At 38.3% G+C, this 16,772-nt stretch overlaps 1 protein-coding gene across 2 annotated transcripts in view; it reads right to left on the reverse strand.

Moving 5' to 3' along the window:
- Window positions 1–16,772, reverse strand: part of CYB5R4 (cytochrome b5 reductase 4) — a 95,999-nt gene that overhangs the window by 61,154 nt on the left and 18,073 nt on the right. For both annotated transcript variants that reach the window (XM_081529783.1, XM_081529782.1), the window contains exons 3-4: window positions 6,987–7,087; window positions 580–661 (exon numbers count right to left, since the gene is read on the reverse strand). In XM_081529783.1, coding sequence (XP_081385909.1) covers window positions 580–661; window positions 6,987–7,087 — 183 coding nt within the window. The remainder of the gene's footprint in view (window positions 1–579; window positions 662–6,986; window positions 7,088–16,772) is intronic.

Raw genomic sequence — 16,772 nt, forward strand, 5'->3', positions numbered from 1 at the left:
TGCTCTCCAACACTGCTGATTGCAGAGTGGCAGTGGTCAAGGTAAGGGCAAGAAATGGGTTTTTTTTAAAAAGTACTTTAAAATCAGAACATGGGTTGTCTATGATAAATAGTCATGGAATGGGAGATAAAGATGGGAAGAAAAATTTCACTGTATAACTTTTTATACTTTCTGATTTTTGAGTCATGGGAATACAATTACATATTCAAACAATTACACTCTAGGAAACTAGTCTAAAAGTCAACTCTAATCAAGTGTTCAAGCTACTGTACGTAACGAGACTTGTTACATAGAGTCTTGTAACAAAAGACTAACAAAAACCAAGTAAATAAAGTCCTTTCACTTCCATTCTGTTTATTCCCCACACTATGAAAGTTCTCTCAAAACAGTCAAATTTTTCAGGTAAAGTCACTGTTTCATTCTAAAGAACTAACGAAAAACCTTTCTAGTGGCTAGACTAGGAGGCCAGTGAAATGAGAACGATTTAGTGATTTATTTAAATATATCTGCTGAAATCCCTCTAAAAGATAGTCCACCTGTGTCAAACATCAATGCCAGTTTAGCCCTGGATCCACGTACCTTTAGGAAGAGCGGGTTTCATGGCCATCCTGCCCACCAGGCATTCTTTCAGCATGGATTCATAGTTGACCCAACGATGAACCTGGCGTGGGAGAAAAGTAACATAAAAGCAACTTGACTCCAGCTCCATGAGATGCTACCATTTTTTTCTGATCAAAACTAGACATTCTTACACTGCTCTGAAAAACTAAAAAGTAGATTCAATTAGCCAACAAGGGAGAGATAGAATGAGAGCATATGCAGGGATGGTTTAGAAAAACGTTCTCCAAGTGTCGTCTATAGACCTCTGGAGAATCCCGATGCCCAGAAACTCAGGAGGTCTTGACTAGCATCATAATATTGGGTTGGTTAAAATGTTCATTCAGGTTTTCCCATGGGAAAACCTAAATGAACTTTTTGGTCAATACAGTAACACTAAGATGTTATTTACCTTTTTCACTGTGTTGACATTTGCAACGGTTTTTGAAAAAGCAATGTGGGTAAAACTGCATCTTAGCACATATCAAGGCAGTGGTGTCAATCATGATATTCTTCACCATCACAGACTCATGGGGGTGGAGGGAATTGGTTTCATTTGAGAATATCCTTCCTGAAGTAGAAAAAACAACTTTCTTAAACCTGAACCCTTGGTTTCAGGACTTTTTTTAATATGCTGTGTGACAAATGGGAAGTTCTAAAAAATACTTATGCTGCTAAGTAAGATGGTTGCCCTGAGGAAAAACATTTAGGCAATTGTTTGATTTGCATATCAAACCGTGTTTTTTTCTTGAAAGGCTGTTTATAAGTACAAGGAAATGAATGACTTATAAACTAGTTACTCGGACTTGGGTATCTGATAGACATTTTCTTCAAAATGAACAAAGTGAGATTGTCACCTCAAGGAAAACAACTGACAGTATTTGTTGCCAGACTTACAAATGGGAATTAAATTTAAACAACCTTTCTGGAGGACACCTTCTCAATATGCACTAAAAACCTTAAAATATGCAACTCTTCTATTCAGTAATTCAGGAATTTACCTGGGAAAATATTTACATACACAGAAAGATCCAGGCACCAAGATACTCATCATAGCACTATTTATATTAGCAAAATATTGGGAACAACCCAAAAGACCAATTGTAAAAGATCATAATGGAAAATCATAATATATTATTCAATACATGCTATATAATCATTAAAATAATCAGGTCAAATAATACTGACACCAGAATCTTTATGTATGTTTCCTGAGTATATAAATTTACACTAAAATAGAAAATATGTGAAAAATATATATGTAATTATAAATGGGCAGTCACTAATATAAACTGAAATTTTATTTACAAAATATTTATGCAGTATCCAGTTATGTGTAAAGTACCATCTCTGGGGCTATGTAGACTTTTAACAGATAGATGAAGGAGAAAGTTATTCAAAGAGGCAAAGGTACAGGGTTTGTTAAAACTAGAGATTCGCTCAAAGCACTTCAGTTTGCTCAAAGCAAGTTGCATGTTGAGAATATTTACCTTAATACATTATTTTTAGGTCCTCAAAAGCCAGACTAATGACCTTAAATGTATTATACTGTGTGAAATGGAATATCTCCTGCCACATCAATAAACAAGGATGAAACAGCCATCAGAGATTTCAGGCCTCCAAATGTGAATTTCTGAGCCTAGAGAGCCCCCAAGAGGAAGAACAATGCCTGCTATAAAGCAGCTGTTAGCCAAGGAACTTAAGGCTGTCACAGTCATCAGCCATTACATCCCTCCAATATAAGCCAGTGAGCCCTAAGGGAATTCAAAAAGGAGAATACTTGCTATCAGGCTACAGCCACTCTCTACAGATGAGGGATAGGGGGTGAAAAACAGATGGGCGCAGGATGCTGGTCCTAGATAGCTAAGAAACAAGTGAAAGAAATGATTTCAGTAAGCCCTGAGGGTACTATCTTCCATGTTGCTCAGTCGTGTCTTGCTCTTTGCAACCCCATGGACTGCAGAACGCCAGGCCTCCCTGTTTTTCACTCTCCCGTAGCTTGCTCGAACTCATGTCCAATGAGTCGGTGATGCCATCCAACCATCTCATCCTCTGTCATTCCCATCTCCTCCTGGCCTCAATCTTTCCCAGCATCAGGGTCTTCTCCAATGAGTCAATTCTTTGCATCAGGGTGGCCAAAGTATTGGAGCTTCAGCCTCAGCATCAGTCCTTCCAATGAATATTCAGGATTGATTGGTTTGATCTCCCTGCAGTCCAAGGGACTCTCAAGAGTCTTCTCCAACACCACAGTTCAAAAGCATCAATTCTTTGGTGTTCAGCCTTCTTTATGGTCCAAGTCTCACATCCATACATGACTACTGGAAAAACCATAGCTTTGACTATATGTACTTTTGTCAGCAAAGTAATGTCTCTGCTTTTTAATAGGCTGTCTAGGTTGGTCATAGCTGGTCTTCCAAGGAAAAAGAGTCTTTTAATTTTGTGTCTGCTGTCACCATCTGCAGTGATTTTGGAGTCCAAGGAAATAAAGCCTGTCACTGTCCCACGTATAGAAGAGCACTAAATTCCTTAGTTTGAGATATCTGGCTTTCCTTAATTAACAATCGTTCATGTTCAGACTATCTGCCCCCTTTGCTGCACACTTCTATAAAATCTGACTCCTTCCCCACCTCCTTGGGGCAATTTCTCAGAGCTACTTGAGATGCTGCCTCTGGGATTGAAGTCCTAAGAACTCTCAGTTTTCAGGTTGTGACTATTTTTTAGTCGACAACTGCCAATGGTGAGCCTCTGAGAGCTGTAGAGCAAGGTTCTAAGACGACTGTCTCTCAGAATACTACTTTAGCTGTCATGTTATCTAAACAGTACTGAAGGTAAAGGTAACAGGGCAGTATTAAAATACTAGGGTGAGAGAGGGTGATGATGACCTGACTGGAGGCAGTGGGGAGAGAGAAAAGGTGCAATATTTAAAGACAGAATCACAGAATTTCACCAGAAATTGGATATTGGGACACATTTGTTACCAAGAGTGTTGCCCCAGAATCATAACCCTGCCCTTCCCTCATGTGGAAACTAACTACCCTTATCTGAGTTTCTGGCCCTATTAGGAAAGGACAAAGCTGCTCCTAAAGACCTTTCTAAAGAATTGGTTAGAACCAACTAGGCCCAAATGGCAGAAGACCTGCTGACCTCCAGTGAACCGAGCCCTCTTTATACGGTCACCATAATACATTAGCATGCTAAGAGACACATCCCCCAGCACCACAACAGTTGACAACTGTCATGACAACAACCAGAAGAACCCCAAAAAGGACTGGAAAGGAGTGTTGCCTCAGTTCTGGATCCCAACCACACCCCTGTTTCAGAAAAGTCATTAATATTCCTCCCACTCTTTGCTCAATTCCCCCCATTTTACCTCAACCTTCTATATATATGGTGTCTCAGTCCAAGTAGGGTTGAGAAATTGATCTGCGAACTAGTTCTTGCTTCTCCATCCTTTGACCACTGAATAAAGCTTGTGTTGTTTCAGTCTCAACACTGGTTTTGTCATTGGTTGTATGAATCTGAGCGAAAAAAGAACCTCCCTGGTTGAGACAAGGGGTCTCAGCCTAGGCTAAGACTCGGGCACAAGTCCAGGCGACCGATTCGGTAACACAATGAGAGAAGGCAGATTACTCAAGTGGTTTCAAGTTCTCATTTCCAGAAACAGGAAACAGAGGAGGGAAAAAAGGGAAGAAGAATATAGTTGATGTTATCTGAGGGTGCACTAAGCTCAAGTATCAACAGGTTATCACACTGTCCATCCAACAACTGGAGATACTAAACAAGTAATCAGAAATGAGAAAAAAAACTAGACAGAAGTCTGACAGTAAAGAGATTACTTAACATTCTTTGTACAACTCACATACTAGATATTAAAGATACAAGAAGTTTCACTATCGTTTCTAGAATATAAAGTTTCCTTCTGTGGTGAGGAAAAGTCATCAACAAACATCACTGGTCTTTTTAAAGCCAAGGGGAATGCAGCAATCTGGTAATTAGTGTGGACAAAGAATGCAGCCTGCCATTTTAATAAACAAGGATCTTGCAATCTTGCAGCCATAAAGCGATCAACCGCTACAGCTGCCTGCTATGGGGTGCCCTAAGGGGAATTCAGGCTCCACTGGTGGCTCAGTCGGTAAAGAGTCCACGTGAAATACAGGAGACCTGGTTTAGAAAGATCCCCTGGAGAAGGAGATGGCAGCCCAGTCCAGTATTGCCTGGGGAATCCCATGGACAGAGGAGCCTGGTAGCCTACAGTCCACAGGAGTAGCAAGAGAATCAGACATGACTTGGTGACTAAACCATCAGCACCCACCAAGGGGAATTCAGAATGGAGAAAAAGAGGATACTGGCTCTAGAGAGTTAAGGTGACATCAAAGGAGTAATTGATCTTCCTATACAGAGAAAAACACTAAAATCATTAACTTGAGAGGCTTTCTTTTTGTGATTAGTAATAATCTTTTGATATTCAATTGATGTTTTTTTTTCCAGCAAAAATTCCTATAAATCCTGGTTTCTCCTTTACCTCTTTGGGAATAGCTTCTCAAAGCTATCTGACAGGCTGCTTCTGGACTATAGTTCTCAGTAATGCCCCAAATGAAACAAAATTCTCAACTTTCACGTTGTGCATTTTTTTTTTCCGGTCAACAAAAGGATTGTAGAAATTGCTAAAGAACTTAACAATATAGCAGTTCTTATCACTTCCCCCCCAAAAACAAGCTTAAATAAGGTCCTTACAATCACATGACACTAAGAAATATAAACAGGAGTAGATGTTACTGGAAATTCATCTATGGAAGAGTACATTCAGCATCAAGAGGTTACAGGAGCCAACTAAAAATTGTCTCTTGCCATCTGCCTCTACAAAGATGAAGTCACTAGCCATTGCAGCCACTGACCTTCAACATACCCTGAAAGGAATTCAGGGCACAGATCAAGAATGAGACACTCTGTGTTCTGGTAAAAACTGGCAAAAATGGCCTTCAGAGAGTTAGACATTTTCAAGAGAAGATTTTATGAGCCCAAATTCTTACATCTTCTCACACTTAGAAAAGCACTAAAATCACTAAGAGTGACTAACAGCAAGCCTCTGCCAAACTATGAGCTGGACTACATGTACCCCACTTCACTAAAAACATATGACCTCTCCCCCAACCCCCTTGGAGCAGTTTCTCAGAGCTCTCTGAAATGCTGTCTCCCAGGCTACAGTTCTCATTTTGCCACCAATAAAACTTAATCACAATTCTCACATTGTTCTTTTTTTTTTTTTCCAGTTGACACACAGGAGAGATGAAAATCTGGTAAATAAATTTTTCTGGCAAATGTTGCCAAATTTTTCTATTTCACTTGCATTGCGAGCAGATAACCAATACCAAATTACAATGGGAATTTACCGTAAATTAGCAATAAAAGCCTTCCAAGGAGAATCCTAATATCACCAATAAGCAAAAATAACTTTTCTCTAACCCAGTAAAAACATTAATAGCAAATGATATTCGGCTATTTAAGCAGGTGCATGTAAGTACATTAAAATACAAAACAAATTGTATTTCTGGTAGCCTGGTAAAAAAATAAATCTCCAAATGGATGAGAAGATAAGAGGAACAGAAATTAAATTTCATTTGTTCAGAAGGCAACTCTAAAAATAACTCAAATGGTTCAGGTATCTCAACTGGTAATGTCCAGTACTACAACGTGGTTATTAATCATCACTAAAATACAAAATAAAGCATTTGTCAAGATGAAGGCAAATTTCTATTCCTATCAAGATAGTTGTTTCAAAATAACAATTCAGCCAATTGACAGTAGTTATCACATACTACATAATTTTTAAATAGTATAAGAAATAATCACTCTTTTAAATAAATATAAGGGGAAAAAGTGACTCATTTAAGTATCTTTTGATATATACAGAATCTCTGCTATCACTCTAGGAAAAATATGCTTCCTATTCATTGATGATCTTTCTACATAATATACAGATTGAGTACAGCAAAACAGGCTGATTATGTAACAATCCCCAAACGAGAAAAGACTAAGAGCCAAGAAGCTAAGTGACTTGTTTCCTCTAACAGTTACTGCCCCCATTAGTCAATCATCACCATGATCAAAATTGATAAAAACTGAGTGAACAGTTGCCAGCAGAGAAGGCAGCAAACACTTACATGTAGACTCTCAGATACAGATTTGAGAGCAACTCTAGAATGTTAGTAAAATAATTCAAAGGCAAATTAAATGAGCAGTTGCTATTTATGAGCATCTTCCCACACTTCAAAATTCAAGCCAACACATCTGAAATTTATGCCACTGTTTTCTTTCTCTCTACCACTGCCACACTACTGAACCTAAGAGTGTAGTTCACTGGGATAGAATGATTACTTTCAGCACCTTACCTGATCAAAAAGGTCAGTACCATCTGATCCTGCTGCTTTCATAAGTTCATCTTCTCCGCCAGGATGATACTCCATATATGGGCTGACATTATAAACAAAGCCTACATCAAATAAGGAGAAATAATACCCCAAATGAACTTCTTAAAAACTGTATAAAGTAGATGTTTCAATAATTTTTTCCCAATACATCCCACTTAACAAACCATTACTTAGAAGTATTAAGGATATAAAGGGTCTGAGGTTTCACCATACTTGCAAGCTAACAAGTTAGGCTGCTGGTTTCATAGGTCCTGACAGAAAACACAAGACTCCCAGGTTAGAGACAAAGGATAGCTGAGTACTTACATCAGCAGCGGTAACTAGAAAATTCAGCATCTACGTAAGTTTCCCGAGCCCCAGTTCCCACTGAGCTATGTGAAGAGAGCCAGATAGCAGCTGTACACTCAACGTCTGCATGATGGAAAAAGAACCTTAAGCACAGGAAGCCCCGAACCTTTTATAAGGGGCAGTAAATACATCTGCCCTTTGTTCTGGAGGGAGATATGATCTCTATTTATACTGAACAGTAAACAAACCTCTCCTTTGCTCTAGAAGGAAACACTAGCTGTATCACTGAAGGATGATCATCACGCAAAAATTTCTGAAAAGGTGGCTAGAACAAGACAGAGTCAGTGGCTTGGCTTGCAAGATGTGCAAAAAGACCTATAAGAGAACTGCCTCCCAACACACACAAAAAATCATGAAACACTGAATTTAATATTTTAAAAGTTCTCTCTCCTCCCATCTCTCTCCCTCCACCTCTATCTCTCATATTATCACATCATCCTCTACTGCCCTGGCAGGAGAATCTGATGAAAAAGAATGGAGCTGTCATCCATAAATCGATCATCTCAGCAAAGGATGAGAGATGGGGACTGGGTCACTGAGGCATGCGCTGTGAAAGCAAGCACAATTCTTTTCTGCATTTGTTCAAGGAACCAAGATTACTGTTTAGATCTTAAGAATTCTTTCATCTTCCCCAAATATTTATTTGATCTGTTCATATATTTAACTATATTTTTGTTAGGGAACCATGGACAGAAACATTCCTGCCATAGCCAGGCAGGATAATAACTGCTTGAGTGTTATCTCACAACATGGAACCCAGAACTGACAAGCTACTGCCAGCTGAAGAATTCAGGAGAGGGCATAAGGGGTAAGGAGACATCCACCCATAATATGTCCTGCCAACCTTCCAGAAACCCTTGCACTGGAAACCACCTTGACTGAGGGAAGCGATCACAGGCACAAGTAAGAGGATTGGCCAGAGACAACCTGGAAAACTAATCTCATTATTATAAAACCTGAGACTGCAAGCCACATGGCAGAGCAGTTCTCCTGGGTTCCCTCACTCTGCTGCTCTCCCACCCAGGTTCCCCTTTCCAATAGCATCTTTTGCTTTGTCGGTACCTGTGTTTCGTTGGACAACTCATTCCCAAGTGTTAGACAAGGGTCCACTCTTGGACCCTGGAAGGAGTCCACCTTCTGGTAACATTTTTCTTTTAAGAAGAAGGAAGAATAGGAAGCAACAAATAGAGAAGAGCTCACTGAATAGCCTTCCCAAGGAAGTGAACTTCTTTTAATCCTTTATTTGAAAACTGCTGTTGCTGCTAAGTCGCTTCAGTTGTGTCCGACTCTGTGCGACCCCATAGACGGCAGCCCACCAGGCTCCGCCGTCCCTAGGATTCTCCAGGCAAGAATACTGGAGTGGGTTGCCATTTCCTTCTCCAGCGCATGAAAGGGAAAAGTGAAAGTGAAGTCGCTCAGTCGTGTCCGACTCTTAGCGACCCCATGGACTGTACCCTACCAGGCTCCTCCGTCCATGGGATTTTCCAGGCAAGAGTACTGGAGTGGGGTGCCATTGCCTTCTCCGATTTGAAAACTAGATAGTAGACAAATCTAGCCTTTCAAGACACCTCAAGAGTGCAAGGAGAACAACTGGTTTTCTTATTTTCAGGACTAATCCTTCTTTATGTAATGACTTCCATGAATTTAAATAAACTCAGATAATTTAGGATGTTCATCCTATACAATCACCTTGGAAGGAAAGTAGTTAAATTTCAAGCCCAAGAAAGGTACCTGCAGTTTCCCTACCAATTTAATTTTGGAAAATAACCAGCCAGTCCAAATTGCTTTATATAATTACTTAAAGGCAATTTAGGCAACAAAAAGAGGTAAATTCACAAAATCTCTCTTTCAGCAGTCCTCCAAATAAGTCAGGAAAACGGGGGGAAAAAAAACTGGTGGAGCACCCTCCTCTCTCCTTCCCCATAAACCTTTCCCAGCCAATTTAGAAGGAATTTTTGCCATTGTTTAATGCTCCGAAGTCCCACGGACCACAAATGTCTGAGGTAATGATTAGGATCAGAGTTATTCCCAATAGGTTTTTAAAGACAGAGAATGCATTCCAAACATTCAGAGTTCTAGTGTTTCTCAGGAACATGAAATCTATAACACACGATCATCTAATCTTCTGATGGAACTCCACGTGTTTCAGCAACAGCAGAGAGATGACCAGGCCGCTTAACGGCTGTCCCTGATCAGCACAGAGAGTCTTGTATCTCCCACACGTGTTCTCGACTGACTCCCAGTTCTTTAGATCGACCCTCATCCTCTCATAATCTACCCTCCTTTTTGATGGACTCCAGACCTGAAGAACTTCTCATCCCCTTCAAATGGACAAAACTAGGAATGCTTATAAAATCCCTCACTGTGTGGAATTAAAGCCCAAGGATTGTTAGATCCAACCACATTTGGCAGTGTTAGTAATTTGCTAATTACTTTCAAACCTGTCCCAAAATGCGACAGATGCATCTCCTCTGATTCAGAGACTCTCTCTTCGCTCTTTTTCTTCTTCTCTTTTATCTCTTTCCATTTTTTGTTTTCAAAAGCATTTCCTACCAACTAAAACTTGGACCCCTGACTGTGGCAGAAGAAAACAATCACAAAGAACCTAGCTTCATGCTTTTCCTTCATGCTTTACTGTCTTCTATTTGCACCATGGGCTTCCCAGGTGGCTCAGCAGTAAAGAATCTGCCTGCCACTGCAGGCAGTGCAAGAGACTTGGGTTCAGTCCCTGGGTCAGGAAGATCCCCTGGAGGAGTAAATGGCAACCCACTCCAGTATTCTTGCCTGAAAAATCCCATGGACAGAAGCGCCAGGGAGGCTATAGTCCATAGGGTTGCCAAGAGTCAGACACGACTTAGCAACTAAACAATAAATTTGCACCCTGCATGGCTTTTAAACAGCACTTTCTCAAGTGCAAGATTTGTCTCCCATGAGTTCTTACCACTTGACTTTTAGAATTTTGCAACTTTCTAAACTTTAAAATGACATAATGTCTTTATAAAGCTCTGTATTTTTGTTCAGGTGTGGCAGATTTACACAGCTGATTGCCCATTAAACATAAGTGAGTAGTATTTATGAACCCAAAGATATAATCTCATTAATGCTAGGCTACTAATAAATTTTGCAAAACCTAAATCCTAATAATAACATTAAGAACAAGAATGGGTAGGAATGGATTCATGAAACATCAATCCCAAATGGTGCAAAAATCGGCTGAGACCAAGATCCTCTGGTCATAGCTGGTCATAGCCCAACTGTTGCTTTTAGATTATTTACATGGATGACTTTCAGTGGTAGAGGGAGATTCAAGGAGGCTATGTATCAACTTACCTACCTGTCTATCCCCACCTTTGTGCTGATATTTTATTTTTTGTATTTTGTTTTTTAAACCCCAATCAGAAGTAGATAGAAGAAATGGACTGACTGACTACTGTAAAGAACAGGAACTTAATTTCACAGCATATACACATACCAAATCATATTGTTGTACACCCTAAACTTACATAATGTTATAGGTCAACTACATCTCAATGAAGCTGGGGGAGAAAAAAGAGAAGGAGGAGTAACTTACTAAAACTAAATCAGTTCCATTAGGAACATATACTTTAACATTCAAATACACCAATATAAAATGCCATAGCAATATTCAGGGGGTACATTTTATAGCTAATTCAGCCTAGCAGAGCTGCAGTGCAATTGAAAGCACACTTAGAAAAACAGCTACACTGACCTCTTTAGGCAATGCACTGGCAGTATCTGTTCTAATATTTTCAGACTAAATTATCTTGTTTATGTTATATATCTGGAACTCTGAGCTCTCACATAAGTTCCTAGAATAAAAACTAGCCACTTCAAAATTATCAAATCAACCACAGAATGACAATCTTTACAACTTATTGACCAGAGATGTATTAATACACCTTTTGTTACCTGAATGTTCTTGATGGGAGACATTTCAATATCATTTCATGTATAATCTGAATATTAATGTTGCCATTTTACATGCAAAGAGCTCTTAGCAAACACTGCCTCTGGTTTTTCATGTACATTTATATTTGTGGTAATTTAAATCCCAACTGCTACTGATAAAGACTATGGGCGTCTTATCATAATACATTAATTTCAAGCTTGTGTAAGTTTGTGTGTACAAATTTTAAAAAGTGTAACCGCAAACATACCAGTTGCCAAACCTAACAATGTTATTATGACTAAGCAATTAAAAGTGATCCTGAAGTTCCTAGCAGCTAAGGATAAAAGAGATACTAGTTACAGAAGTCTCATGATTTGATCTTAAAAAGTTTTAAAATGGAAACAAACAGAAAACTCATCAGTTCTTTAAAGGGGAGACTCCCTTCAAGTTTTTGATACCGATATTGTGAAGAATTATGAGTTCCTCCTCATAAAGGGGTCATGGACCATATAATAGATACCACAACTTAACAAAATGCAGAAACATTCTTCAGGAAGCAATTATCCCATTCTCCCCGGCCCTGGGTAATCACAAAGGTACTTTCTGTCTCTTTAGACTTACATATTTTGGGCATTTTACATAAGTGGAATCACACAATATGTCATCTTTTGTGTTTACCTTCTGTCATTTAGTATACTATTTTCAACATTCATCCATGGTGCTGCATGTATCAGTACTTCATTCCTTTTTATGGCTGAATAATATTCCATGTATGGGTGGGATCACATTTTATTTATCCACCCATCAACTCAGGAACACTTAAGTTGTTTCCACTTTTTAGCTATGATGAATAATGCTGCTATGAACATTTGTGTACATGTCTCTATGTGGACATATATTTGTATTTCTCTTGAGTATATACACTGGATTGAATTTCCTGGGTCATATGGCAATCTATGTTCAACTGCCAGACCATCTTCCATTATCTGCAGCAATGGGTGAAGTTTCCAATTCCACAGAGCTCTTTTGTTAGTCACTTCTCCAACTTCGGTTAGAGAGGAAAAGCCTTTTGCCACCTAGAGAACCTGAATCACACCTCCTATCTCAAATAACTGAACTCAGAACTGGAATGCAGCATGCCCCAAACTATTCTTAACCCCTAGCTCTAGATGACACAGAACAATGTAAGACTCAAGTGATATTTTATATCTATTAATCTATCTCCCAGAGGAGGCTCTCACAATTTTTCAGGTTAGGTAACCACATATGGGGTAGGAGGAAACTGTATCCCCACAGCTCAGGCCACACACTGTAACTAACAATGTTTCATTTTTTCTTTGTTCTATTTTATAAGTCAGAGAGTTTCAGAGTATGGTTGAGGGGCTCCCCTACAGCTCAAGACTCTTTCAGTGGTCCAAAATCAAAACTTTTTCATAGTAATATTAAGATGCTGCCTGCCTTTCTAAAAATCTCATTCTTTCACAAGTGCATAAGATTAAAACCAGAAGGGGATATCAGAATATAGTTGTCATCCACAAAGCCATACATTAAAGATATCTGCCAACATATGAAACAATGCTACTTATTCACTATGTTTTGTTTTGGAAAACAGTTATTTTTCATGAAAATATTATATTTATGATAATATACAGTAAATTTATTTTTTTAATTAATTTTTAAAATTCTTTCAATTTCTCAATACTAATTTCTGAAGGGTGAACATCAATAGATATGAACATCATAAACAAAGTTCTTTGGGGTCCTTAATTTTTAAAGGAGTAAAGGGATCTTAAAACCAGAAAGTCTGAGAACTATCGCTACTAAGGAAAAGCGGTATTTTTATAATTAGATTTTAAAATAATTTTTGTTTTAAAATTCGAAAACAGATGTAACTCCAAAGCCCCACATTACATTCATCCAACAAAAATTTATTTAATGTTTATCACACATGTACAAAGTATTATGATACTATACCGCGGTATGCCTATGTATTACACTAATCACCACCGTTCATTTTATTGGCTCTAAAATAAATGAAGGAAAAAAGGTGTGTTCACATAGTAAAATGTGGCATATTTCACTGTATTCAATGCACAGATCCATTTTTGCAAGTATCATGACTACTCTGCCATCTTGTGTTCAGTAAAGAAATTGCACATTATTTTCATTTTATTTTAGAGATAAAATAATGAAACTATTTTGATATGGTGTTTGCCTATGAAATGAAATGAAACTATATATGATGTTTATCTAGTTCTAACAATTGCTGAGAGAAGATGTTTAATATACACAACAATGATTCTGAGTTTGAATTTTTCTCTTGATTCTATTAATGTTTGCTACATATATTTCGAATCTGTTATTGGTTATAAACAGAGTTCCTAATGATCCTTTCAACACTACAAAATATTTTTATCTCTAGTAATATTCTTTGCCTGGTAATAGTTTTCATCTGATATCAATATAGCCCATCTTATTATAGTTACTGGTTGGTCTTTTTTTGGCCATGCCACATGGCTTTAAGGATCAGAATTCCCTGACTAGGGGTCAAACCTGGGCCCAGGGAATGAAAGCACCAAGTCCTAACCACTGGACCTTCATGGAGTTCCATATATTTACTTTTTACATAGCATAGTTTCTCCTACACATTTACTTTCAACTCTTGTCTTTTATATTTAAAGCGTATCTCTCATTATGTAGTTGGGTCTTGATACACATATTCATACAGAAAATCTCTATCTTTCAATAAGAATTTACATTTACACTTAATTACTGATGTGACTGAATTTAGAGCCACCAACTTATTAGCCTCCCTCCCCAGACCCAAGTTTTCTTTCTTTTTTTTTCCCTCCAAGTTTTCTGTTTGTGTCTCTATTCCTCTTTCAGTGACTTCTTTTGGGCTAACCAATTATTTTTTTAGAATTTCATTTTATCTATGGGTTTTTAATATACCTCTTTGCACTATATTTTAAGAGACTGTTGTAGGCATTACTTACAATATATATCCTTAAGCTTAACTAGTTTACTTGAGTTAATGTTGTAACCCCTTCACATGTAATATAAGAACCATTTACCACACTCCATTCCCGCCACTTTAAGGAGCTCTACAACACAATGTTATAGTTCTTGCTTTAAAAAGTCATGTATATTTTAAAAGGGGAAAAAAGACTAATCCTTGTTTCCTCACACAGTTACTATCTCCTAAAGATCTGAGTTTCATCTGGTATCATTACCCTTTAACCTGATGAATTTCCTTTAGAGTTCCTTATAGTGTAGGTCGGCTGATACTAAATTCTTAGGTTTTGTTTATCCAAAAAAGTTCATCTTTATTTCACCTGTATCCTTGCTGCTGCTGCTGCTAAGTCACTTCAGTCATGTCCGACTCTGTGCGACCCCATAGACGGCAGCCCACCAGGCTCCTCCGTCCCTGGGATTCTCCAGGCAAGAGTACTGGAGTGGGGTGCCGTTGCCTTCTCCCATCTGTATCCTTAAAGTAGCTTTAATGTGGAGAAGGAAATGGCAACCCACTCCAGTATTCTTGCCTGGAAAAGTCCATGGACAGAGGAGCCTGGTGGGCTGCAGTCCATGGGGTTACATGACTGAGCACGCGTGCATGAGGGTGGAGGGAGATGGGTTGGTAGCAATAAACTGGTAGAACTAAAAAAAAAAAAAAAAAAAGTAGCTTTAATGATATAGAATCTAGAGTTGATGGCGTGTTTTTTTTTTTTTTTTATCTTCAGCAGTCTTTTTTATAGGGTCCAGCTGTTTTATTTCTGGTTATTTTCAAGATTTTCTGTTTATCTTTGGCTTTCAGCAGTCTGAATATAATGTGCCCCTATGTGATTTTCTTTGTATTGATCATGTGTGGATTTGCTATGCTTTGCTTCCCTGGTGGCTCAGCTGGTCAAGAATCCACGTGCAATGTGGGAGATCTGGGTTCAATCCCTGGGCTGGGAAGATTCCCCTGGAGAAGAGAAAGGCTACCCACTCCAGTATTCTGGCCTGGAGAATTCCATGGACTATACAGTCTATGGGGTCGAAATGAGTTGGACACAACTGAACAATTTTCACTTTCTTTCACTTTGAATTGATAATTTTAGGCCTTTCACCAATTTTAGCCAATATTTCTTCAAATATGTTTCTGTACCATTCTCCCATTCCTCTCCTTCTGGAATTGCCAATAAACATATATTAGACATTTTAATTTTATCTCAGAGGTCCCTGAGCCTCCATTCATTTTACTTTGGGTCATCTTCCTCTCTGTTCTACAGACTGGATAATTCCTATTAATCTATCTCCAAGTTCACTAAGCTTCCTTTTGTTAGCTCCAATCTGCTATTAAGCCTATTTGGTAAAATGTTTATAGCACTTCTCAGGTCTACATTTCCATTTTTTATAGTCTATTTGTTCATTATGAAAAATGATGAGACTTGCTGAGATTTCATATTTGTTCATTCATTATATAATCTATGTTTCTCTACTTCCTTGAGTACTGCCATAATAGGTGCTTTAAAATCCTTGTGAACTAAATTCAACACATGGGTCACCTCAGGGTCAATCTCAAAGAGTTGTCTTTCCCTTGAGCACGTCTAGAAACTTTGGATTATATTCTGGTCATTGTAAATAATATGTTGCAGAAAATCTGAATTCTGTCACATTCCTCCAAAGATTATTGCCTATTTTAGTAGGCATTTAACTTGACTGGAGTCAAACTCCAAACTCTTGTTTCCCCTGTGGAGGAATGAAAACTAAAACCTCTGTTCAATCCTTTTAGCCTTAGTTGGGCTGCCCAGAGTTTGTCCATATGCAAGATTTAGACAGCTTATACTCCTCTCTGGATCACTTTTTCTGGATTTTCGTCCTCATTTTTCAGTTAGTACAAATGCTCCAAATTGTGTCATCGAGTTCTTTAAGCCAGCCAAATTCTAGACTCGGTCACGTTCCTTCAAAGGTTATTGACTATTTCAGCAGGCATTTAACTTGACTGGAATCAAACTTCAAACTCTTCAAACCAAGACTAGGGGTCTACATCTAAATTTTAGTCACCCTTCACAGTACCAAACTGGGCATGACCTCAAGTTAAATGCCGTAAGAAATCGCAATTCACCCAGTGATAATTCCTTCTTACAAGTACAGATGAACCTTACCCTCTAGTTTCTGTCTGCTTTTGGTTGCTCACCAGTGTTTTTCAATAGCTTTTTTTTTTTTTAATATGTTGTCCTGAGTTTATCGTTGGTATCTGCAGGACTGTTAGCCCAAAAGGAGTTAATCAGCTATAACCAAAAGCAGAACTCTGCACATTATTTTAGAAAACTAGGCAATTAACTTGCTACTTTCAATCAAGACAAATGGAAAAGAAAGTAATTAAAGATAAATGGATTTCATATTGATTAAAAGCAAATCATTTTGGGGCCTTGGTATTTAAGAACAATAAATAGAATGTAGGCTTGCAAGGCTTTGCATAATAGAGTATTTTAGGACTTCCTGAT

The sequence above is a fragment of the Giraffa tippelskirchi genome, chromosome 9 (genome assembly GCF_054371585.1).
Source record: "Giraffa tippelskirchi isolate mGirTip1 chromosome 9, T2T-mGirTip1v1.2.pri, whole genome shotgun sequence".
In the NCBI taxonomy this organism is placed as follows: Eukaryota; Metazoa; Chordata; class Mammalia; order Artiodactyla; family Giraffidae; genus Giraffa; species Giraffa tippelskirchi.